General features: G+C 38.2%; 2 protein-coding genes across 2 annotated transcripts; both read left to right on the plus strand.

Annotated features, from left to right (window-relative positions):
• Positions 1-3849: 3849 nt before the first annotated feature.
• On the plus strand, positions 3850-5531 carry LOC105059597 (BOI-related E3 ubiquitin-protein ligase 1). Its single transcript, XM_010942948.4, has 4 exons — positions 3850-4074; positions 4173-4258; positions 4349-4686; positions 4771-5531. The coding sequence occupies exons 1-4, from the start codon at positions 4028-4030 to the stop codon at positions 5296-5298; spliced, it is 999 nt and encodes a 332-aa protein (XP_010941250.1). The 5' UTR covers positions 3850-4027; the 3' UTR covers positions 5299-5531.
• Positions 5532-22228: 16697 nt separating this feature from the next.
• LOC105059598 (uncharacterized) lies at positions 22229-23259 on the plus strand. The gene is made up of 2 exons (XM_010942950.4): positions 22229-22607; positions 22739-23259. Exons 1-2 carry the CDS (start codon positions 22336-22338, stop codon positions 22956-22958), a joined length of 492 nt encoding a protein of 163 aa, XP_010941252.1. The 5' UTR covers positions 22229-22335; the 3' UTR covers positions 22959-23259.
• Positions 23260-23940: the final 681 nt, after the last annotated feature.

Here is a 23940-nt window from a genome sequence, read left to right on the forward strand (position 1 = left end):
TGATCTTAGTGAATTCTCATGATCCATCAGTAATATCTAGAAGTATGTAGTGGCAATACAGCAGAATAGAAGAATGAACTCCTAGGTGTAGTTATCGTATGATCAAGTTTCTCTATCGAGAGTTCCGACAGGATACAGATGATGAAATCTCATCAAACCCTAAGCATCCGTCATATGTCAGACTTAATTAGCTCGAGTCTAATTGTGAATCTTATGAAAATTTTTTTTCATAACAATACTGCTATGGTCATAGACTGATGGACTCAGCTTTTTAGGTCATATAGGACTACTCCTCAACTACTAATACCGATAGATCTCCTATAAGTGCACTCCTGCTCCTACAGTGAATCTACTACAGCCAACATCTACTACAAGGATCCATATAGTTAGGGATCATGTTTATGTATAGTCAAACTATAGCAATCCCACTGTGAGCAGTTGAGGTACTACAGATTAAAGAATTACTCATACAACTACAACATCGAGAAGTCACTGACGAGTGAGTAGGCATCTATGTGACTTCTCATTCTTGATCACACTCAGTATCATTATTTTCTAATAACCACCTGCACTTTTGCTCCAGTGTCCCCACATTGTAGACTCAGGATCCATCTATTCAAAAAGAAAGCGATCTGTGCATCAGTCTATACAGATCTATCACCGTCCCCATGATAATCATCGACTGAGAGCATTTAGGAATTAATCTCATGTTTTAAATTTTCAACTCTTGAGAATATGTGTCATTGACCATTAATTCCTAAGACGATTCTAGAATACATTACTCTAGAATGAAAAAACTGCTCATAATTTTAATTTCAATAAAGCAAGTACAAATTTATGTTTTAAAAAATTATAATGTGTCAGCCAATAATTGACTTTTCAGATCACACATCTAACACTAAGATGATCTAGCAGACATAAATTATGCTAGGCTATGCGGTGCAAGAGCATTCCTACAACCAAAAAGAAGAAATTAGAGATCACCAGAACATGTTCAATTGGGGATCTCCGATGCTTAGGTAGAGTTTTAAGAAGAAACAATAGAGATTTGAGCAGAATGATGAGGTGAGAGCAAAGTAAAAAGTCTCTTACCTTGGAGGTCTCTTAGCTTAATATATAAAAAGGCCTTGATTTGTCTCGATTAGCATGGTCTGTTTAGATGAGCTGCTATACTCTTTAACTATCTACTAGTTTAGGCAATTACAGCCTTCCTTAACTGGCATGCCGAGATCATATTGAGTTATAACGTCTTACGCTGATTGTTTGAAGATTTATTCAGATATCGATTTTATATGAGACATGCCATGATCTCATTGGTTGTCTGTGCTGATGGGCATGATTTTTGTGAGCAGCAAATTCGAACTATATTATCAACTGATAATAGAAGGTGTAGAAAGATAGTTTTAAAATATTTTCATCAACTATCTTTGGTCTACATGAGAAGAGGAAGACGAAGATAAAGTGTTCTTTTTTTTTTTTTTTTTTTGCTTACTTATTTTTCTTTGATTAGATTTAGATGAGAAATAAAAATGATTCATTTTTTCTTTAGATCTTTCTATGCAATATTGTCCATGTCTCAATGACCACTTCTACCTTTTGAACTAGTTGCTTAGCCCATGAATAGCTAGAGAGGATGGGAATGTCCCATACAATCCACTTACATATTTTCATACACAATATTCTAGATAAATTACAAAATGTAGCTCATAAAAAATCGAGTTTCCCATGTATGCCATTTTGAGGTCATGGATCCTCCTAAGGGTGAGTAATTATGACTTGTAAATAACTTTCCATCGTGAATTTTACTATCTTTAATTTTTGAGGTTATAAAACATATATAGTAATCCTATCTAGTCATAAATCAAAGGTAATCATGTAGTTCATTCCAAATCTAGGCGACTCTAACTACCATAAGTAAATTTTAAAGAGGGAGGCTCATAAACTGGCTCAAGAGTTGGGTGAAATAACAAAGAAATTTAAAGTATGAATTTAAAATTTCTAATTTTTATGATAGTTGATTGGAAATTGAAATAATTTATTGTTCCAAATTTAACCTCTCTTATGTTGACAGAATATATGACCCTAATCTCTTTTCTATACCGTTGTTATCAACAATTATCTTTAATAGCCATGACTTTTTTTCCCTCATTTCCTTGTCTAGCAAACTAACATCCTATTTTTTCTGCCACCCTTTCGTTTGAGGACATCTTTGGCCCTTTTTCTCTAAAAATTGTCAATGCTAACATCTCCATCCAGCTCTTCACTTTGAAAACTCTATTAGTTATTTATCCTTCATATGCCTCTCCATTTAGCTAGTGATTGTTGGTGCCCTTTTCACCACAACCTTTTGGTCAATCGAAGCCTTCCAACTCCATTTTTTAAATCTATCATTGCCTACCTAAACTGCTATCACCATCAGAAAAGCAATTTTAAAAAAAGACATCTATTTTGGAGAATAACAAGTGTGGTAGTATAGGGGCTAATGAAGATTGCGATAAAAATGGTAAATAACCTATAATATAATGCTCATCCTTCATTCTTAGAGGAAGAAGATGGCAACCATGTGATATTAGTTTTATCACAGTTCAGACATGTCTATAGCTTAGATAGCATTCAAAGTTAATTTAATTTGAACTCAAACTTCTCCTAATATATACCATGGAAATGACTCGATAGAAATTCTAATAAGTTCAACAAAATTTCTTTGTTTTTATTGTTTCAAGAACGTGAATATAATGCATAGAATGATTGTTAAAAAAATTGGTGGTATTAATGCTTCTTAACTTAATTTTTAAAAGAATCTAACTAACAAATACACAACAAGCACAAGTCTCAGTTTGCTAGATGTTAATTTGCACATGCACCGGCTAACAGTGATAATAGTAGCTATTGACAATAAGGAGAGTGGATGGAAAAAATATATTTCAAATGCATACTCAATCATTGATTTTATATCATTTTGTCATAAATATAACATTTTTATTGACAAATTCATAATTGTCCCTCTTGTACTGAAAAAAAATAACTTCCCAGGGAATGTGCAAATGCAACAAAAAATAATATTAAAATTTGCAAATGCGATGAAAAATAATATTGCGATATTACTTTTAACCAATCATCTAATTAACCATTGTAAACCAATGTTTCCATATACTTTTTCCTCGTTTGTCTTCTTCTAGAAATGGCTACCTAGATACAAACAAGATCCAACCAATATTACCCCATATAAAAGGATCCCAAACATCACCACATCTGTAAATTCAATATATCCATGGAATATAACTATATATGCTATCAAAGTGCATTAACAACCAAGCAACATTAGGTTGGAGGTATAATCTCATCTTCTCTATTTTCTAGGATAAGGAAGAAGAAGAAAGGGAGTCTTTGAATCAACCTTCATTGCTAAGGACAAGTAGAAGATATTTTAAACCAAAAAAAAAAAAAATAGAAGAGAAGGAAATAAAAGCTCACTAAACAAGAAAAATATTTTATTTTAAAAATAAAAAGGGTGAAAGTGGATACCAAGAACAGGATCCCACATATTCCTCGGGCTGGCAAGCGCCTGCCAAGCCACCCATGACGCATTCATCCCAAATCATCATCATCCCCATTCTTTTCACCTCTCATATTACAATTTATTTCAGCAATATTCACTAATTAACACTGAATCTAAATCCCCAATTAAGGAAAAAACATGATTAGCTTAACAAAAAAAAAGAAAAAAGGCTAAAGGGAGCGATGGCGTGTTGGTTTTAAGGCCCGCAGGGCAAGTGGAAGGAAAAGCCCCGAGCTACCTCTCCCCTGTCCGTGCGTGCGCGAAAGAACAGTGCTCGAGAGAGAGAGAGAGAGAGGGAGGGAGAAGTCCATCCTTGTACTGATTCGTTCGTTTGGAGCGCATCTCTCTCTCCCTGCCCATCACTTTGCTCGCTCTTCGCTGGTGACACAATTCGGGAAACCTTTTCTTTGGGCCCTGTTTCCTCTCTTCTTCTCAGTTCTCCCTCCTCAACGAATCCGCCTCTCCGCAATGGCTGTTCATGCTCGGTACCCATCCAACGTTCTGCCTCTAAACCGGTGAGTGTTTCTTCGTTCTTCTCCGGTTGATGGGTTTCTTGGCTCTCGTTCCAAAAGTTCGGTTTTTTATGCAATTATGGCTGTGGGGATTCATGCAGAAGCAAGCGGGAGAGGGAGGTCGTGGAGTGTTCCCAAGCGCCCACTGGGTTCCCGGATCAATCCGCCGTGTTCTTCTCCAATGGAGGTGGGTCTGAGCCTGGTTTTCCTCTTGTTTTATCTTCAAAGATTTCTCTTTTATTGTTTCTTAAACGTGGTCGGCTTTGTTTGGTGGCAGCTTGTGGGAATCCACGGAAGCGAGGAAGGGAAGCGGCGCCCATTCCAATGGCCAGCCCGGCGCAGGGGAACACCATCGATGTCCTCTCGCTACGACCACCACCTGCTGCGTCTCTCCCCCCCCTAACGGTGATAAGCCTCGCCCAGCTCCGAGCCCCTCCTCCTCCCCTTGTCTCCACCGGCCTCCGTGTCGCCTTTGAAGACCAGCAACAGTACCAGAAACTCTACCCATTCAATCCCCAGCTTTCCTCCTCGCTCTTCTCCCCTGTTCTCTCCCACGACCTCGCTCCCCAACTCAACCAACACCAGCAGGAGTTCGACCGTTTCCTCCGCGCCCAGGTGCGCTTTGTCGTCTCTCCTATTTAACTTTCTGTGGTTTTCTCAGTGGAAATTTGCTAAAGATGGCTCCTTTTTTGGTGGCAGGAAGCGCAGCTCCGCCGGACGCTGGCGGAGAAGAGGCGTAGGCACTGTGTGGCTTTGCTGTGCGCAGCGGAGGCGGCGGTGGCTCGGACACTGAAGGAGAAAGAGGCTGAGGTGGACCGGGCGGTCAGGCGGGGGACTGAGCTCGAGGGGCAGCTTGCCCGCCTCAAGGCGGAGTCTTTGGCATGGCAGGCCAAGGCCATGGCCAACCAGGCGGCCGCCTTCGGCCTCCAAGCCCAGCTCCAGAAGGCCCAGGCCGCCGCCACTGCCGCTGCGGCCGACGAGAGGGAGAGGGTGTGCCGCGACGCGCCGGCCCAGGACGCCGAGTCGGCCCACGTCGACCCCCACCGGGCACCTCCGGTGCCGTGCCGGTCGTGCAGGGAGGCGCCGGCGTCGGTGGTGGTTCTCCCCTGCCGCCACCTCTGCCTCTGCCGCGACTGCGACTCCACCACCGCAGGCGGCGGCGTCGTCCAGTCCTGCCCTGTCTGCGAGTGCGCCACCACCGGAATCCTCCACGTCGTCTTCTCCTGAAGAGTAAAAAAAAAAAAAAAACGCTTCTGCGGCCCCTCATCATCGCCTCACACAACCCATCACCAGCCGTACAAACTTGCAGACAAAAAATAATAGAAAAATAGAAATTTAGGATAGACCAGACCGTAGTAACAGCGAAGATACTGAAGCAGACCACTGTTTTGGCTTTTTTGTTAAATTATTTTATTTTTTTTGTTGAGAGTACAGAATAATTGGCACTTATTTTGGTCAAATGCTTTTGTTTTTGTTTTTGTTTTTTTTTTTTTTTTTCTTTCTTTCTCGTGTGTGGGGAGTGAAGCCAAGCCGTTCGGTGGGTACCCTCGCGGCCTTTCGACCGCTTCCTGCGTCCGCTTACGTGGGTCACAGTTAAGATACCGCGCACCGGGCCCCGGTACCGCTGGCGGACCACGGCTCGCGCCCACCGTGCGGTCGGTCGTACCGGGTAGCAGGTGTTGGTATCGCGTCTAAAAATATCTCAGAGGATTGATGACCGCATGAAGTCTATCTCAAATAATGGTTCGTCGGTAACGTAATGGATCTTTGCTATAATGCGCAGACGATCGATTGATACCATTCGCATTATCTGTTGCCAAATATGAAAGGTTTGTTACCAATAAAAATATGGAATGTTGGTTGATTACAAAATTATCAAATCAGTAATTTGTAATCTGATAAACTTTTTATGTACCGTACATATAATATAATAGGTATCTCAAATTTTTTTTCATAATTTATATATCCAAATATGATATAAATAATTCGGTCAGAAAAATCAGAATTGCTATCCCTATAAATACTCAATTGCCACTTTGAAGAGAAACGAAAAAAGAAATAAAAAAAAACGACCCCAATAATGTAAGAGTTAAGCATAATAGTGGGATCCTTGGTATGAGAGGGCTTCACCTTCGTTAGTGCAAGGATTTACAACCGCAATCCAATAATTAACATATACCATGACGGTATGGTGTAGTCAGCAATTGTAAAACTAGAGTTGCTTTGGGGTATGAAATTGCATGGCTATGTGCAATAGGTTTATGCCATTGATGTAGTTTGCAGTTCCAGGTATAGATATATTCCCTTTTATTCAATTTGTCCGATTTGGTTCTAGATCGTTAGCCACATTGGGTTAATTTTGGTATATTCACGGCTTAGGTCCTTAGAAATGATCTTTCTTTTGAAATAAGGCCTAAACCAATGGTCAAATTCTATTAAGAATTGGTCTAAGTCATTTCCATGTCCTCAAGTAGATCTAACCAACCCACATTACCTTTTAGTAAGATTGTGTCTTAATGTTTTTATCTGATTTTATCCGGCCATATCCGTTTCAATTAATTTTTGTATCCGTATCATTGTATGTTCATCCTTTAATTTGCCATCTCCTTCAGAGAAAAAAAGAAAAATAGCAGCAAACTCTTGGGACTGGCCGATGCCGAATGCGGAAGTAAAGAGACTGGTGGATAGCACCTAACAACACTTCTCCCCATCAAACATCTCCCTAAGCTTTTGGGTGGGAGATTATATAAATATGCGAAGGCAATTTAAAAAAATTATAAATGGATCACATATTTCTTACTGTGAGTTATCATTAGTCATTACCATCTTGATGAACAACATGGTGGCAAGATGCCGCTTATTTTATTGAAGGCCCGACCATGATGATAACTACCCCTAATTTGCGCAAAGGGGGCCTAAGTTTAGTCTCTAGGTAACTCAAATATTTGTAGCATTTGTGACATGACATGTTGATCTCATTCTTTCATCGACTCTACTCTAGTTCTTGACACGTCTCTCTTAAAAATTTAGGACATTGACTAGTGATGTTTCTTTTAAGATCCACGAGGCATCTGTCGGCAATTAGAATCAATAAATAAATAGACAAGCTAGCATGACTCATGAAGGATTAGCAACGTGATGCTATCATCCTCACTGTATCTCAACCCACATGCAACATGGTGATTAAAATTAAGCATAGATTATATTAATTTGCTAGTCATGCATCCGTCATTTACAAGAAGACAAATGTAGACTCTCAACGAAGACGAATGTGATCTTGTTGTTGGTTGATTGGAATTATCTTTACAGTTCATGTTATTTATTTATTTTTTTCAATAAATGGATGTGCTTGTGGAATGCATCTCGGCTTCTCGACATTTAGCTTCTTAAAATACACCACCAATGGATTCCTTTTAAACTTCAAGAAAACATATTATCTTTTAGAAATTTTCAATAGTGTAGATCATACTATCAACTATTTCCAATTTGAATAATCTCTTATTGATTTGGAATTATTAAATTATTTTCTAATATATAATATTTAGTATGAATTTTCTCTTTCTTATACTGGCATGGATATAGAGTATGAGAACATTAAAATTTTGAATGTTTTTCATCATAAAGTTTGAACTAGTTATTTAGTGCTCCCCGAGGAAAAAAAATTTAGTATTATCTCAAGGCAATCACCTAAAATTCAATGGGCAGGCTAAGTTGGATTTAGGCCCGACTTAACTCAAGATGTAACTAAAATTAGCCACGATCAAGCCCAGACCGGCCCGACTTGGCCTTCGAGCCTATTTCCTAGTCCCGAGCCCAATACCTATTCTAGCTTCGAGCTTTTTGGACATTGTAAGTGAAGGCAACAAAGAAGAGCATGGAGGCATGATAGCATTGAGGTTGAAGAGGGTGGGGTCAGATGGAAGAGAAGATGTTGCAACAGTGATGATGGAAGTGGACTCGAGGTCACCATCCAGCCTTGAGGTCATCAGATTGGATGAGGGACTGGATGTGGTTGTGAAGATTGAGGTTGGGGCCAATGCAGGTGAAGGTTGGGTCTAAGAGGTGGAGGTGTTATATGCCAAGTTTGGGGTGGGTGGAATTTTCTTGAAACTTCAAGAAATTTTAAAATTATAGAATGCTACCTACTCCTACAAATCTACTATAAAAGCAACTAAGGCAGGAAGATAAAAAGAACAAAATAAATAAAAGGAGTTCTCATTGTTTTGAAAGATGTCTTTTTCTCCATTCTACAAACTCTTCCATATCCCTCCTTTATAGTTGCACAATTTTAATATACTTCCCATCACCACTTTTAACCACCTGCCTTCTACTAACTACCTTCTAATAAATTTCACCCCAAGTGTTATGCCAACGTGCCATCTATGTAATTCAAATTAAGCCGGCTCATTAGATCGCCGGCGATAGCTGCGGTCGAGGGCAAGAAAGAGAATTTGGAAGAGTGCGGCGACATAGGGAGTGGTGAGGAGGCGAATATTAAACTCGAGTCGTAGAATTTTTAACCTTAACCTAGCCTCTAACGGTGCTCAAGCAGCTCATACCAAAGATGGAGAAGACAGAGGAGATGGGTTGGATGGCCTGCACAAACAAATGAGCTGAGCTATATAGCATAGTTTTCTATATAAATCTAAGCCAGATTGGGCTTGGGCCAGGCTTCTGCATCTAAGTCCAGCCCAATTCATTTAATAAGCAGGCTTTCCTGGGCCAAAATGCAAGTCTAGGACTTACTGAATGTTTTGGGGCTTGATTGGGCCGGGCGGGCTGTCCAGCTTGTGAACTGATCTGGATTTTTTCTTTTTGGTTGAACTGATCTGGATTCAATGGCCACCAAATGTCAACTGAACTTTTTCAGATGTAAAAGTTTTCTAGCCTTTGTCTAATGGGTTGAAATTTATTTATATGCATTCATACCCCATCTGAAATTTATTTGGAAACAACTATTATAAAATTATACTGCTTAATGCTTCCTACCGTGGGCTATGAAATTCCTTTGAAAAAACCAGAATTATTTGGAAAGTGGAAACAGCCTATGGGGCTCAGGTTTAGGTGGGCGAACGAGTATTAATATCGGTGCTCCTATTAGCATTTAAGACTTCAGGCAATCTTATATTTCTGGTGATGACATCGCATATGATTCTCTATAATATTTAATTTGCGGCTTTTGAACAAACTTGTATCATGTTTTTACTATGCAATGCACTTGTACAAGTTGGGTTCTTTCAGCAATTTTTTTCTTTCCAAAGATAAGATATTATAAGTTTTACCAAAGCCTAACACATGCAATGCCTTCCATGATCTCATAAGACACAGGATATGCATTGTATCTTTCACATGAAAGAAGAATTCAACTTTCTTTATACGAATCCATTATCAAATCATGCAATAGCCATTTCAAGACCTATACAGATGTACAAAGAAGTTTCGAGTGCTTTGAGATCAGTGCAAAATATGGTTCAATCATTTCAATGTTTCAAAAAAAAAAAAAAAATTCAATTATTTTTTTTGCATGAAAGATACAATTCGAACCCTAAAAAGAGTATGCCAATGGAATGCACCTTCCAACAATGGTGATCAAACCAATAGAGCTGAGCCGAAGCCACAAACCATGTGGAAGAGGAATTATTGGTTAGATCTAGTCTAAAGTGGATAACAAATAATTTGGTACTTAGAACAAGAGAAATAGGGTTAAATATAGAATAATATGAGAAAAAAATATTAAATTCATTTTTAATAAGAAAAAATAAAAAAATAACATATGAACTATTGTGGATCCGGTCCAACCAATGATGGAGCCACGTAGAGCCAAATGATAGATGTCATGCCCCTGTATGCATGGCTCTTTATGTAATTGTGTGAAGGCATCAAGAAATGGTCTAACTTGCTAGCTGTTGCTGGATGCCATCATTGTACTACTTGCCTCCTTAGTAGTCAACAGAAGAAGCAAGTTGTGTACTGTTGGTCTGTTACAGCGCTGCCCTGCTCGTAAGCTTGTACCAAAAAAAAAAAAAAAAAAGGCTCTTCTCGAATGTTTTTTCTAGTCGTGCAAGTTGGGACAATAGCAAGAACATCTTAGTTAAAAAACTATTGTTTCGTCGGGTGTGACGTCCTGTTATGGTTGAAAACGGTGTAATGTATGGATGAGATCGGTAAATGGTGGAAGGCACGTAAAAAGCCAAAATAGTACTGTTCCTGGAGGTACTTAAATAAATAAAATAGCAGTTTTGGTTTCCCCATGGTGGGTGGGGCCGCATTTGGTCCGGGAACAAGGGTTTATGGGAATAGCCGGTGTAATACTTGTGGGGACAGGTATGTTATATTTTTATATATTGTTAGAAAATATATCTCAAGATTCAGTTCATATTGAACCCATAACAAGATATAGAATAATGAACGGAGTCCAATGAATCCAAGAACAGCTCAAACGAAATCCAAATAGTGAAGATACGTATAAAAAAAAGATGGTACAATGTACGAGATGGCGGCTATCGGTGGCGAACCGGTGGAGGTCAGCGGTGGCACCATCGGCCCAATGGAGATGTGCGCACGCACAGGCATGCATGGTCCAGCGCGGGTCGGCCCAGCAAGCATGGCGACCCAGCACCCTTGTGCAGTCCATCATGGAGCGCGGGGCGTTAGGCAATCCATGGGATTGGCGTGGACCGAACACGCGGTCCATGCATGGTTCAAGCTGTTTTTTGCACAATCCTATGGTTCAGATCGTAGCTGATCACGATCGGATGGCTGGAACTCAATCCGGACATGATTCGGAGTGATCAGAGGCTTTGTGTAATCGGACAGCTCTAGTGTGAGCCGGTCAAGATCGGACGATCACGGATGATTCTAGGTTTGATTGAAACTCTGTTTCCTAATATAACAGTTTTTTAGAGTTTCTGGAATCTATAAAACTCTGATTGACGAGTTGTCAGTTGCGTTGGGAAGCTGATGACGTCTTGAAGGTGCAGAAAGACTTCAACAGAGGTTTCAGAGAACTTTTGTGATGATTTTGAGGCTTTTTCTTGAGAGATTCTTGTACAAGGGTTGAGTGGTGAGTTCCTCTTGAATTTATTTTGTTTTATTCTCTCATAGTGAAGCTTGCACACCTCGTGGAGGTAGGCTTGAGGTCGATCCATGTATTTGTATTGTGTTTCTTATTTTCTTTTTTCTTTCTTCCTGCTACACCTTGTGGTACCGAATCCTAGTGCAACAATTGATATCAGAGCAAGGTAGTGCCACAGCGTAGATTGCAACGGTGGTGTATGAGATAGAAGATAGAGAAGACGAGCACAATCAAGATGGAGATCAACAAGTTTGATAGAAAGAGTAATTTCTCTTTGTGGCAGGCAAGGGTGAAGGACGTGTTCATCCAGCAAGAGTTAATCAATGCTCTCTTGTGCGAGGAGAAGTCGATCATCGTGAAGGTAAAGGATTGGAGGCGGCTCCAGATGCAGGCAGTGAGTACCATCTGTATGTACCTAGCAGATGAAGTGGTGATCCATATGCTTGACGAGATTTCTCCGACAGTGCTATAGTCGAAGCTCGAGGAGTTATACATGGCGAAGTCTCTCACCAACACTCTTTTTCTCTGGAGGCAGTTCTACTAGCTGCAGATGATTGAGGGATAGAGTGTGCAAGAGCATCTCAGCCACTTCCAGAAGATTCTCACCGACTTCCTCAGTATTGGCGAGAAAGTTAAGAAGAAGACCAAGGCACTAGTTTTGCTAGCGTCGCTTTTCCCTTCATACGAGTCCTAGGTGACTGCTCTTCCAGTGGGGAAGAGCACCATCAAGATGGACGAGGTCACCACGGTAATTCTCCAGAATGAGGTTCTCAAGAGAGAGAACCCAGCTTCGAGCTCAGGCAGCAACTCAACTTTGGTGGTTTCTGAAGGAGCAGAAGGCGGCAGACAGAGCGACAGGAGATCACGATGAGGGCGGTCCAAATCCAGGATGAAAGACTTAAGCAAGATCAAATGTTACTGGTGTGATGAGTTGGGACATCTAATCAGATATTGCCCTTAACTCAGGGATCGGATGAGGGCTATTGCAGCGACGACCAGTAGTGACTCAGAAAGTGATGTTCTGGAGATATCTGACGAGGTATCTACTTCTTTCCAACAGTAGATTTTAGATTCTGCATACACCTATCATGTATATTGCAGAGATGAGCAGTTTGACTCTCTGGAGAGCAATAAGGACACTGTTTATATACTGAATGGATCGAGCTGTGCGATTAGAGGCATTGGGACGGTCAGTCGGAAGACACATGATGGTGCAGTGAGGAGATTGGGGAAGATCCGATACATACCTGATTTCAAACAGAATCTTATCTCACTGAGCAAACTGGACTCGAGAGTCTATAGGACGGTAGTTGATGGAAGAATCCTGAAAGTACTATACGGTGATAGGATTATTCTAGAGGAAAAAAAGAGGATGAGAGGACATTACTACCTGGTGGAGAGCCTAGTGCGAGATGGAGCTTCAGAAGCCAGGAAGAGTCCAGAGTGAGGTGGAGCTTCAGGAATGAGGAGGAGCCCAGAACGAGATAGAGCTTCAGATGGAGGTGGATCAGGCACGAGATAGGAGACTCGGAAAGATGAGAGGCGATGTCACAGGGTGAGATTCCTATTGCCGCATGATGATATCCCGAGCAGATCTTTGGTCAGAGTGAATATAGCCCATGATGGAGGTGGGATCGAGCGGTCTGGCTCAACTCCCACGTTTGTCTATCCATGAGACAGCAGGCATAGGGGTGAGACGGATCACAGGCTCTCAAAGACAGGTGGAAGCCGAATATCGAGTCAAGATGGAGATTATTAAAAAATATGCCTTAAAATTCGATCCACATTGAGCCCATAGCGAGGTCCAAGATGACGAATGGAGTTTAACGAGTCCAAGAACAGTCCAAATGGAGTCTAGACAGAGGAGATTTGTACGAAAGAAGATGGCACGGTGCATTAGGCGGCGACGGCTGGCGAGGTCGGTAGCGGGCCGGCGGGGACCGATGGAGTGCCATCGGGCTCGATGGAGGCACGTGCACAGGCGCACGCGGCCCAGGCAGGCCCAGCACGAGTGTGTGCGTGGGCTAGCCCAGCACACGCAGGCACCCAGGCCAGCGTCCCCGTGCGGTCCACCATGGTCGCGGGGTGTTGGCGGTCCATGGGAGCCACGTGGACCGAAGTCGCGGTCCACGCACGGTTCAGACTGCTTTTTGCACTATCGGAGGATCCAAATCGCAACCGATCATGATCGAACGGTTGAGGACGATTCTGAGTTTGATCAAACTTGATCAGAGACTGTTTTGTGCAATCAGACGACTCTGATGTGAGCCGGTTATGATCGGACGGTCACAGATGATTCTAGGTTTGATTGTCTCTGTTTCCTACTAAAACAGTATTTTGAAGTTTTTGGAGTTTATAAAACTCCGATTGACGAACCATTTTTTTGTGTTGGAGAGTCGGTGATGTTTTGGAGGTACAGAAAGGCTTCAACAGATGTTTCAAATAGTTTTTATAAGGATTTTGGGATATTTTTTTGAGAGACTCTTGTACAAAAGTTGAATAGTGAGTTTTTCTTATATTGATTTTATTTTATTCTCTCATAGTGAAACTTGCACACTCCGTGGAGATAGACTTGAGGTCGATATACGTATTTATATTGTGTTTCTTATTTTATTTCTTCTTTCTTCCGACTGCATCTTGTGATATTGAATCTACTGATAGAAATTTTTTTATTCATCTATTTGTATAAACTTATGGATTTGCTCTAAGGAAGGTGAATGCTTCTCTCATGCAAAAAAAAAATCTGCGTCGCATCAAATTCATTTTAGAGCTTATTTGCATGTATGAATCATTTTTTTTAAGTCCGAGAGAGCATTTTAAATAGCACAAGATATTCCCATCCTTTGTATGAATAGACTTGGTCCAACATCGTGGAAGAAAATTGGTGCGTCATTTGGGGTCTTGATCTAATTTACAAGAGTAGTTAGCTAAATTTTTTAAATAACTATTCATTTTACCATCTCGATATTATATACCTTTTTTCAAAGAAGTGACAGTGGGCTTGCAAGGAGCCATTTCGCCAATTTTTTAAGTATCGATGTGACAAGTTATGATTTGGCTCATCTCTAATCAAGCTAATCTTGATGGTGGTATAAACACTAATGAAATCATGAAGTGAAGTCTCAAAAAATAATCACCTTCCAAAATCATGTATCTAAAAGATCTTGCATCTTTAAGTTTTGCCTTTTTTTTCATTATGGTCATTTGATTCTTTTCTTGACCACCACCATTTTTTTCTTGCATTTGCATTATATATCCTGCATCAAATTTTCTTAACAACAATTACAATTTTACCCAACTATCATGCATTTATTTTTTAGATAAACATAGATACTTATCTTAGAAAATTTGCACCTATCAATATGAAGATACATATGTAGCTTTTGATATTACACACTTAAGATTATACTTGTCACTGGTGATGAAGGCAAGAGAATGATAATCTAGTTAAACTCAAACGATCATCCAAGAGAACATTTTACTACTTCAGTAATTTAAATTTTTTCATAAAATTAACAAAAATCTATGCGTGTGAATATGTATCTATGGAGTCTTTCTTGAATCTTACTTAACGCAACCGCTTCACTAATCCAAACCCTGCCTTAATCCATTGTACGAAAGCGTGTGAGCGGGTGAGAACGAAGTGGGTGTTCATGAGCATCTCCCATGTCCGCTATGATTGCATGTCGCCACACGTGAGTCAGCATGGGCCCCACCATTGGGAAAAAACCGTCTCGCCAACGGACAAATTCCCACGTACGGGGAGGAATGACGACATCCCTCGGAGTAAAAAAGTGACCGGGAAATTTCGGATGGTGAGCCGGCTGCTGCCGGTGGAAAGAGAAGTGACGCGGGTAAAAAAATAAAAAAGAGAGCGACGTAGCGGACGCATCCACTGGTCAAGGGAACCAGGATTCCTGCAGTTGGTTTCGGGTCGTCAGGATTAAGATTGGAGGCTTGGATATGGACTAAACTACGAAGGTGCCACCAATCTCAGCTGTAGTTTTTTTTTTTTTTTTTGAATGGAGCTAAGAGGGTCATAATCATGTAAATTGAATGAAATATAAATTTTACTGGAAGTCATGAGATCTGAATGAGTAGAAAATGGACAACGAGAGTGGGTAGATGGCTAAATGTTCTAGCCAATCTTTCTTCTCATTCCTTTTCCTCTAAGTTTCAACAATTTGGAGGATGGTTTACAACTAGGTTTTTACCCATCCTAATTATTTTTTTAAGGGAAAAAATAGAATAGGTAAAAAGAATGTTTTAACTCTGGATGCATCAACTATCTTAATTAGTATAAGAACATTTTGATGAACTAAAGTTCTTTAGTATCATAATAAATGTCAAATGTTAAATAGATTAAAAACAATTGAGATGTTAACTATTGTTTGATGTCCTAAAAATAAGATTAATATTTTTTAATAAAATAGTAATTTACTTTACAATTTGATTCTAATATTAGTTCTGAGAGGGCTAGGTACAAATTAATCGAGTTAATAAAGTCATTGGATATTAGACATCAGAAACTTTGGTTGATCCTTCCTTTGTCTTAGTTTTGGCTAATCTAGAAAAATAATATTGCATAGTTGTTACCGGAAAAACAACTATACTACGAGAGATAGTATGAAATAAATCTTCTTATTATTCAACATAACATTTATTTATATATGACTCAAGGGAGGTTAAATGAGATGTAAGAGATATTTCCAAAAAAAAAATTGGTGTACAGTTAGCACCATCCTTTTTATGTTTATTCAAATTAACATAGACAAATCAAGACAAAACTATTCCAACAACAAGCTGGGACTGGTTTATCCCGACTCATTCCTTAAATTTCTTCAAAGTTAATCCATTTAATTTGATTAACCTCATTTTATCATCTACAAACCAAATATAATCCATGGCTTTCAAGAATATCTAAGTAATGTAATAAGCTTTTTTCTTTTTTTTTTTTTTATACATGTGGATGATTATATTCCTTTGATATGAGAGCAGTTTAGAAAATCAGAATATACAAAATTTCAGGACAGTCATACCACTGTGGTAACTAGCTTTTGTTACCATCATGTGATTTAAGGTTGATGATGCATAATACTTTATAGGTCTTATGCATGAAAAATAAAATTAATATTCTGCATGTCACAAGATGTCTTTTTTTTTTTTCCCCTTTTTATAACCAACTATTCATATTAAGTAGAATCGTAACCAATCTTTTAAATAAAAAAAAAGATAAATTATGTCTTTGGTCCTTAAATTATATCAAATTTTTTTAAATAGTTCCTAAATTACAAAATCATAACTTTTGGTCTTCGAACTTTATGAACCGTTTTAATGTTGTCCTTCACCCATTTTCGACATCTTTTTTGTACCGAAAATCTTATACGGCAGTCATCGATGCTTATATGGCAGTTATCAATACTGATCTTAAATAAAAAAATAAAAAATCTCTCTCTCTCTTCCCTAACGATCTCTTTTTCCTTCTGTATTGACCCAAAGATTGATTGTGATGATAACAAAACTTTGAGTATATGTACAATAAAAATAAGTAATATATTTCAATCAAATTGAATCATGAAGTGATAGAATAAATACTTATGAATTTTTATTTCATGTATATTTTTAATTAATCTTTAATTTATTATATATTTTATATATACTCATATTAAAGAATGTATCAATCATCAAGTTAATAAGTATCTTAAGCATTAATCCTTTAAGCATATACTCACCATTTCTTTCCTCCTTTTTGACATCATTAAAAAGGATAACTTAAAAAGAAGTAATCAACAAAATAAATTTTTCTTTAACAATTCAAAACATCAAGCTCTCCTTTAAAATTATAGTTAATTGAGTTTACTTTTCATTCAAAATTTGTTCCCCCTTATTATATGCCAAATTTCTTAGTTTCATTCCTTGCTTACTCTTGACATAATTAAATTAATCCTTATTGAATTTTATATCTCATATTTAAATTTATATCATATTATAAAAAATATTACATTATGACAAGATTTCAATAAAACTTGATTTGTTTTCTCCATTTATCAAATTTTCTCTCCCTTTTTTTTTGCAAACAAAGCCATTCAAAATTAAGTAAGATTTAATAAGTATCAATTGAGTGGATTATGTATTAAACTAAATATTTGATTAATTCAAGTATCTATCATGCACATAATATTCACTCAAGTAAGTACCAAATTAATTTCAAAAAAGATTTATATAAGATAATAAAAAAAACATTCAAAAATCTAATAAGTATAGCATACACATCAATCAAACATATAATCTTTTATGAATGTATGTCTTATCTTGATATGCAAATTTTAATATTACTTATAAGCATGTTAGAAACTAATTTATAAGTTTCATATCCAAATAAGATCTTATACAATCAAGCTTATCTTAATTTAGATTTCTCAAATAATTAACAATCAAAATAGTATGATATAAAATATTAAGAGAGTATACAAATAAATAATATATCCAAAATTTTTAACTCATAAAATAAGATCATTATCCACATTAACAAATCATCAAAATCAATAATCAATGATAGTATGATGTAAAGAAAATTTAGCTTTTACTAAACATCATCACCCATTTTTTCAATTTCAAGCCATCCATCTATAAGAATTAGCTATTTTTACTTAATTGGATGCTTGGTCTACCTGCAAAAATTATTTTCTAACTTTTGATACCTAAGACATTTTGGATCCATGGAGGTTAGAGCACATGATTCCTTTTAGAACCTAAATTTGTTTGACTAATATATGGCTAATTCTTTTAATATTGTATTTTAAAATTTTATGGTTAATTTGATTACATTTAAAGTATTTAATTGAGTAATTTTTAAGTGAAATTCTTGTGAACATATTCTTAACAAATTTTTACTTTCTTAAGTAATTAAATCCAATTCTAGCTTTATTGAAAACAGCCTTTTGATTATTTAAAATCGTCTGAAGCTTTTATGATCCATAAATAAATTTTTCAAGCATGAGCTTTAAATCTTCAATTTCATTTCTTGATTTTTTATTTTCTTCCAATAGAGATTTTAATAATTTTTTTTATCATTAACAAAAAATTTTAACTTTTTAAATTCTTCTTTCAATTTTTTATTTTCTTCAACTAATGATTTTTCAGATTCAAAAAGTATATCCTTTTTTTAGCTAAAACATTTCTTGCATTCAAAATATATTTTTTTTATATCAATAATTTGCTCTTTTCATTTGTCAAAAGAAGATTTGATCTTTTAAGTTTTTATTTTCAGCCTTAACTTTTTAAATTCATCCATTAAATCATTGAAAGCTTCTAATAATTCATCAAATATAAATTGAAAAGAATTTTCAGAGTTTACCTCATCCTCAATAGCCATAAGACAAATATTTGCCGTTTTCTCTTCCTCATTGGAGCTTGAAGTATTACTATCTCTTCAAATCCTTAATATTGCTCTTTTTTTTGCTCTTTTGGGGTGCTTCTTGAGCAAAGAACAATCCGACGTGTAATGTCCTCTCTTGTTGCAATTGTAGCATGTAATTTTTTTTTTATCTTTTCTCTTCATCATCCTTCTTCTTCAAGCTTTTCTTTATGAGAAATTTTTTGAACTTTCTTGAAAGTAGAATCATGTTCTCATCATCCTTTTCACTTTCTTCTTCTTTATCTTCCTCCGACTTATCGCTTCCTTCAAGATTGGTGGTGGATTTGAAAGCAATAGTCTTTTTCTTAGGCTCCTCTTCTTCCTCCTTTTATGTCATGTTCAACTCATGTGTTGTGAGTGAACCAATGAGCTCTTCTAGGGATAACTTGATAAGATCTTTAGCTTTTTGAATTACCATCACCTTTGCTTTCCATTCCTTTGGCAAAAACCTCAAAACCTTGCACATAAGTTCATGATTAGTATAAATTTTGTCAAGACCATTCAAAATATTAATAATATTCATAAATTTGGTGAACATATCAGAAATAGACTCATGTGGTTTCATTTTGAATAATTTATATTTATAAACAAGCAAATTAATTTTAGATTCCTTAACTTGGCTTGTTCCCTCATGAGTTACTTCTAATTTATTCCAAATCGTTTAGTCGATATGCAAGTTAATATTCTATTAAACTCATATACATCTAAAGAACAATAAAAAATATTGATGGCTTTAGCATTTAATTGAGCCATCCTTTTGTCATTTGCATTCCAATCTTTTTTGGATTTAGGCATACACATATTATTGACAATCATTGTGGGTGTGTGAGGATCATTAAGTATGATACTCCACATGTCATAGTCTTATGCTTGAATAAAAATTTTCATCCTAATTTTTTAATAAGTGTAATTAATGCCATTGAAAAAAGGAGGTCTAATAGTTGAGTGTCCTCCATCCAATAAATAATCAAATGGATCAGCCATAAGATCTTTAATTCTAAAAAATCAGAGTACCTGCTCTGATAGCAATTGTTGCCTATGTAAAGCTATCAAAGAGGGGGGACGACGAATTGGATATTTTAAAATTTTTAATCAAATTAAAATTCTAACAAGTATGTGCTTCTAACTTGAATGATTGTGTGGTGATTACAATACGTAGCAGTGGAAATAAAACATATAAGTTGCTCTGCAAGAGATGAAAACAAATAATGTAAGAAACTAAGGCAAAAAAGCAAGCACAACACAAACATACAAGATTTATAGTGGTTCGGAGCCATCCGCTCCTACGTCCACTGCCCAAACCTTTCTTGAAAATTTTACTATAATCCTCCTTTGATTATAGTGTATTTATTTTTTTGAACTCACAAATAAATTCAGTTAATTTTTTTGGGATCACTAACCAAAATTCTACACCGATAATTATCCGAACTCACTATTAATCCAGTTGATTGTAACCTTGACTCACCAACCACAACCATACAATATCCAATTTCGAACTTGGACCAGCCTTAACCCCAAGTTTCTTTCTTCCAAAAAATTTGTAAAGAAACAAAAATACAAATTCAGCACAAAAGAAAAATTAAAAAGGAACTCTTTTTGAAACGCGTAGAAGAGGCTGAATCATGCTCTTTTGAAGTTTAAAAACTCTTCTTAGAATGCTGAGAAGATGCTTTGTAGAAGATAGCTTTTGAATGCCCTTTTAAATCAGTGCTTGAATCCTTCTCTTTTCTCTTTTTCTTGGATATTCAATGGAGCTCTTAAATTAGAATAATTTCTTCTTTTAATCCACTTTTCTTCTTTTCTTTTTGATTATCTACCTTTAAATTGATTTGACAATAGCTGGAGAAGGATTCTAGCATTGGAACTGATTAGGGGCAAAAAGCTAAAGTTCTGAAAACTAGCTGTTACAGTCATCTACAGTAACTGGATCGACTAAATTTTTTACTGGATCAACTAAGTACTGGGTCAGCTCAATTTTTCTTTAGTTTTTTACTGGATTGACTAAGTATTGGATCAGCTCAATCTGAAGTTCTGAAATTTCAACTTTCAATTTTCTGTATCCACTTAGACTAGGTCGGCTCAGTCTTCATTGGGTCGACTGAGTTTGCGTGCCAAGCATGCTAATATGTCGGAATTAACTCAAAACCTTTCAAAATCGATTCAAAACCTTCCAATATTATTTTTCTTCATATTGAGCCATCCAAACTTATGAAACCTTGTTCTTTGAAGGCTTTGGCTTATCAATTTAAGGAGATCTTTTCTACAGATGAATTTTTTAATTTAAGCATCCGAAAACTCCTACAATCATAATTGAAACACATAATTAGTATTATCTATACTCAATATTTTGAAATCATCAAAATCAATCTCCCTCTTGGATAGTCGTACTTGGACAACATCCCACGACTACGTCGCTGCCCTTCTCCACTGCAGACCCCTCGGCCACCCCCCACCCTGTGCTCATGCCGCCGCATGCCCCCTTTGCCGCTCCTTTCCATCATAGGCCCCACCCCCCTCCCCACCACCAATGCCCGTCTCCGCCGCCCTTGCCGTCCCTCTCCGTCGTAGCCCCCACCCTCGATGCCTGTCTCCACCCCCTTACCGTCCCTCTCCACCATAGCCAGCCCCCTGTCGTCCCTCTCCATCGTAGTCGCCACCCCTCTCCACCCCCGACCCTGCCCCACCTTTAGATCGGCCGCCCCTCGCCCTCCACTGCTGCCCCCTTTTCTCCTTCTTTGCCTCCTGCCGAGCCCCCTTCCCGCCACCGCCTACATCCTGAAAATGAAAAAAAAAAAAAAGCTTCCCCATTCCTCCAACGTCGTCTAAGCTTTCTTGTTTCGTCGCTCCAAGCCTCCCACCCTATTGAGCCAATAGGGGGGGCGTAGAACCCACCGACAGTGATGAGAGATGGGGTGGGGTGTATCGGGGAGTGGAAGCACGGGGCACATAGGAGCGGAGCCGGGGCACCAGTGCACAACACACCGATGTCGGGATGGGTGGGGGTGCAGTCGAAGGGGGTGCGGTGGGGTGGACATCAAGGCAGGCAGGGGGAGTGAGGGTGCACCAAAGTAGATGGGGGTACGATAGGTGTGCGGTTGGAGGGGTATGTCGGAAGGATGGAGAAGACTCCTGAGTCATTTTCATTCTTTTTTTTTTTATTGCTTTACGATCCATACTTTATCACGTAAGTATGTCAGTGTCATCCCTTCAAAAAATGATCATATAAGTATCGATTCAACGAAAAATATTTAAATCAATGAAAGAAAATTATCAAAAATCGATCAAAAATTAAAAATCAAAAACTTATAATAACATTAAGGTTGTTTAAAAATGTCAAAAATCAAAAATTATAATTTTATAATTTAAAAATTATTTAAAAAAATTGATATAATTCAAAAACTTAAGATATAATTAAAAAAAAAAAGAAAAGCGCACACGCACAGGCACAGAGAAAAAGGTCCCTGTCCATCCAAATAAAGTAGCAGCACTTTCCAACTTTTTTTCCTTTTCCTCACAAACCCGGATGCTGTCATGTTTTCCCAGCCAGCGGATTTCCCATTGCTTCCAACCTCCACCCACAGTTTAACGAAGCCTCGCCCATTCCTCGTTTGTCCCTCTCTCAACAAACCACACACCCCGGCCCCCCTCCTCTTTCCCCACTCTTTTATAACTCCTCCCCACCTTCCTCCAACCCAACCACTCCTCAAACCAAAAAGCAAAAAGCAAAGAGAAATATATTTCCACATCTCCTCTCCATCTTCTGATCACCACCATGGACACCTCCTCCTCCCTCTCATCCTCTTCATCCTTCTCATCATCCCTCAACGCTTCCTCCAGCTTCTCTGGATCGGACGCCAACCCATCCAGCTTCCCCTACACCCCTTCCTCTCTCGCCCGCCGCCGGTGGAGGGGCAGCGACCGGGAAACGCCCAGGTTCTTCTGCGAGTCCATCTCCGGCGCCAGCGCCGGCGGCCACCACTTCCTCGATGCCTGCTTTCTCTGCAAGAAGCCCATCGCTGCCAACGACAACGTTTTCATGTACAGGTTAGACGTAAACACAACGTTATCATCTCATCATTTCACTCAGAAAACAAATTAAACTGCTACAACCACAGCAGAAGCCAACCATAATTACTCAAAATTGGTTCTTTTTATTTTTTGGTTGGATGTTACAGAGGGGATGCGCCGTTTTGTAGCGAGGAGTGTAGGGAGGAGCAGATGGAGATGGATGAGGCCTTGGAGAATAACCGAAAAAATTTCTTCTCCTCTTCTTCTTCTTCTCCTCCTCCTCTCAAGAACTCTTCTTCCTCGGTATCGTCGACGATGAAGCGCAAGCCAAGCCTTATTATTCGTCCAAACTCACGCAACGTTCATGCTGTGGTTGCTGGCTACTAGTATGTGTACTAGTAGAATGAGAGATGTAGAGAGTGAGAAGGAGAGCCCATATTTTAAGGGCTTAAATTAAGAAGAGTGTAGAGTCTTCCAGCAGTGGCCAGAGAGGCTTCTCTGATTATTGAACAAAAAAAAAAAAAAAAAAAATGGAGAAAATTTTAGTACATGAGTTGGAGTTGTTCACATAATTATATCAGATGGAGTTTTTCTGATGTAATTGTGCGCATGCAGGAGTTTACGTTTGTTGGGCTTGTCTCGATGCCAAGAGAACTCTGGGAAAATGAACCTTAATTTTTTCTTGAAATTTTGGAAGTCTAATTGTTTCGTTTCTAAGAAGCAAAATGAAATATAAAAACTCTATGGCTTTTTCCCCTTCTGATAAGCTAAAATTTCAGACCAAGATCACATAATTTCAGAATATGTAGTGGTTCATAATATGTTGTTAGCTTGTTCCAAAGATCATTGCTTAGCCTGCAGCCTGCCTACGCTGAAACAGAAGTTGGGCAGGGACCAAAATCCCCTTCAAACTGGAAATAAACCAAGGTGATGTACTCCTTCACTATGATTAATCCTCACTCTATGAGTTACCGCTCCATAATTTGATTGGATAACTGTGAAAGATGTCAGTTTCTAGATATAAATGCTGGGGATGGATCAACTTAATGCCCATGCCCACTCATAGCGACACTTGAAAGCTCTGGGAGCTCCTCCACTTTTATCTGTTTGTCTTCATATTTCGTTTCAGTATTTCTGTTTCCCTTGCTAATTAGCAATTTAACCTTAATAAGAATAAAATTCAGTAACTATGACGTGGGCTACTAATAAACTTCTTGCAGCGGAACCAGCAGAAAAACTTGGCATAGTTATTGGTCAGTTGTGCGAACTCATTGCTTTATTTGTTTTTTTTTTTCCTGTTCCAAACAACAGGTTAAAAAAAAAAAAATTCCTTTCAAGGATCCAAACAACGATAAAAGTAGTTTCTTTT

The sequence above is a fragment of the Elaeis guineensis genome, chromosome 16 (genome assembly GCF_000442705.2).
Source record: "Elaeis guineensis isolate ETL-2024a chromosome 16, EG11, whole genome shotgun sequence".
Taxonomy (NCBI): Eukaryota; Viridiplantae; Streptophyta; class Magnoliopsida; order Arecales; family Arecaceae; genus Elaeis; species Elaeis guineensis.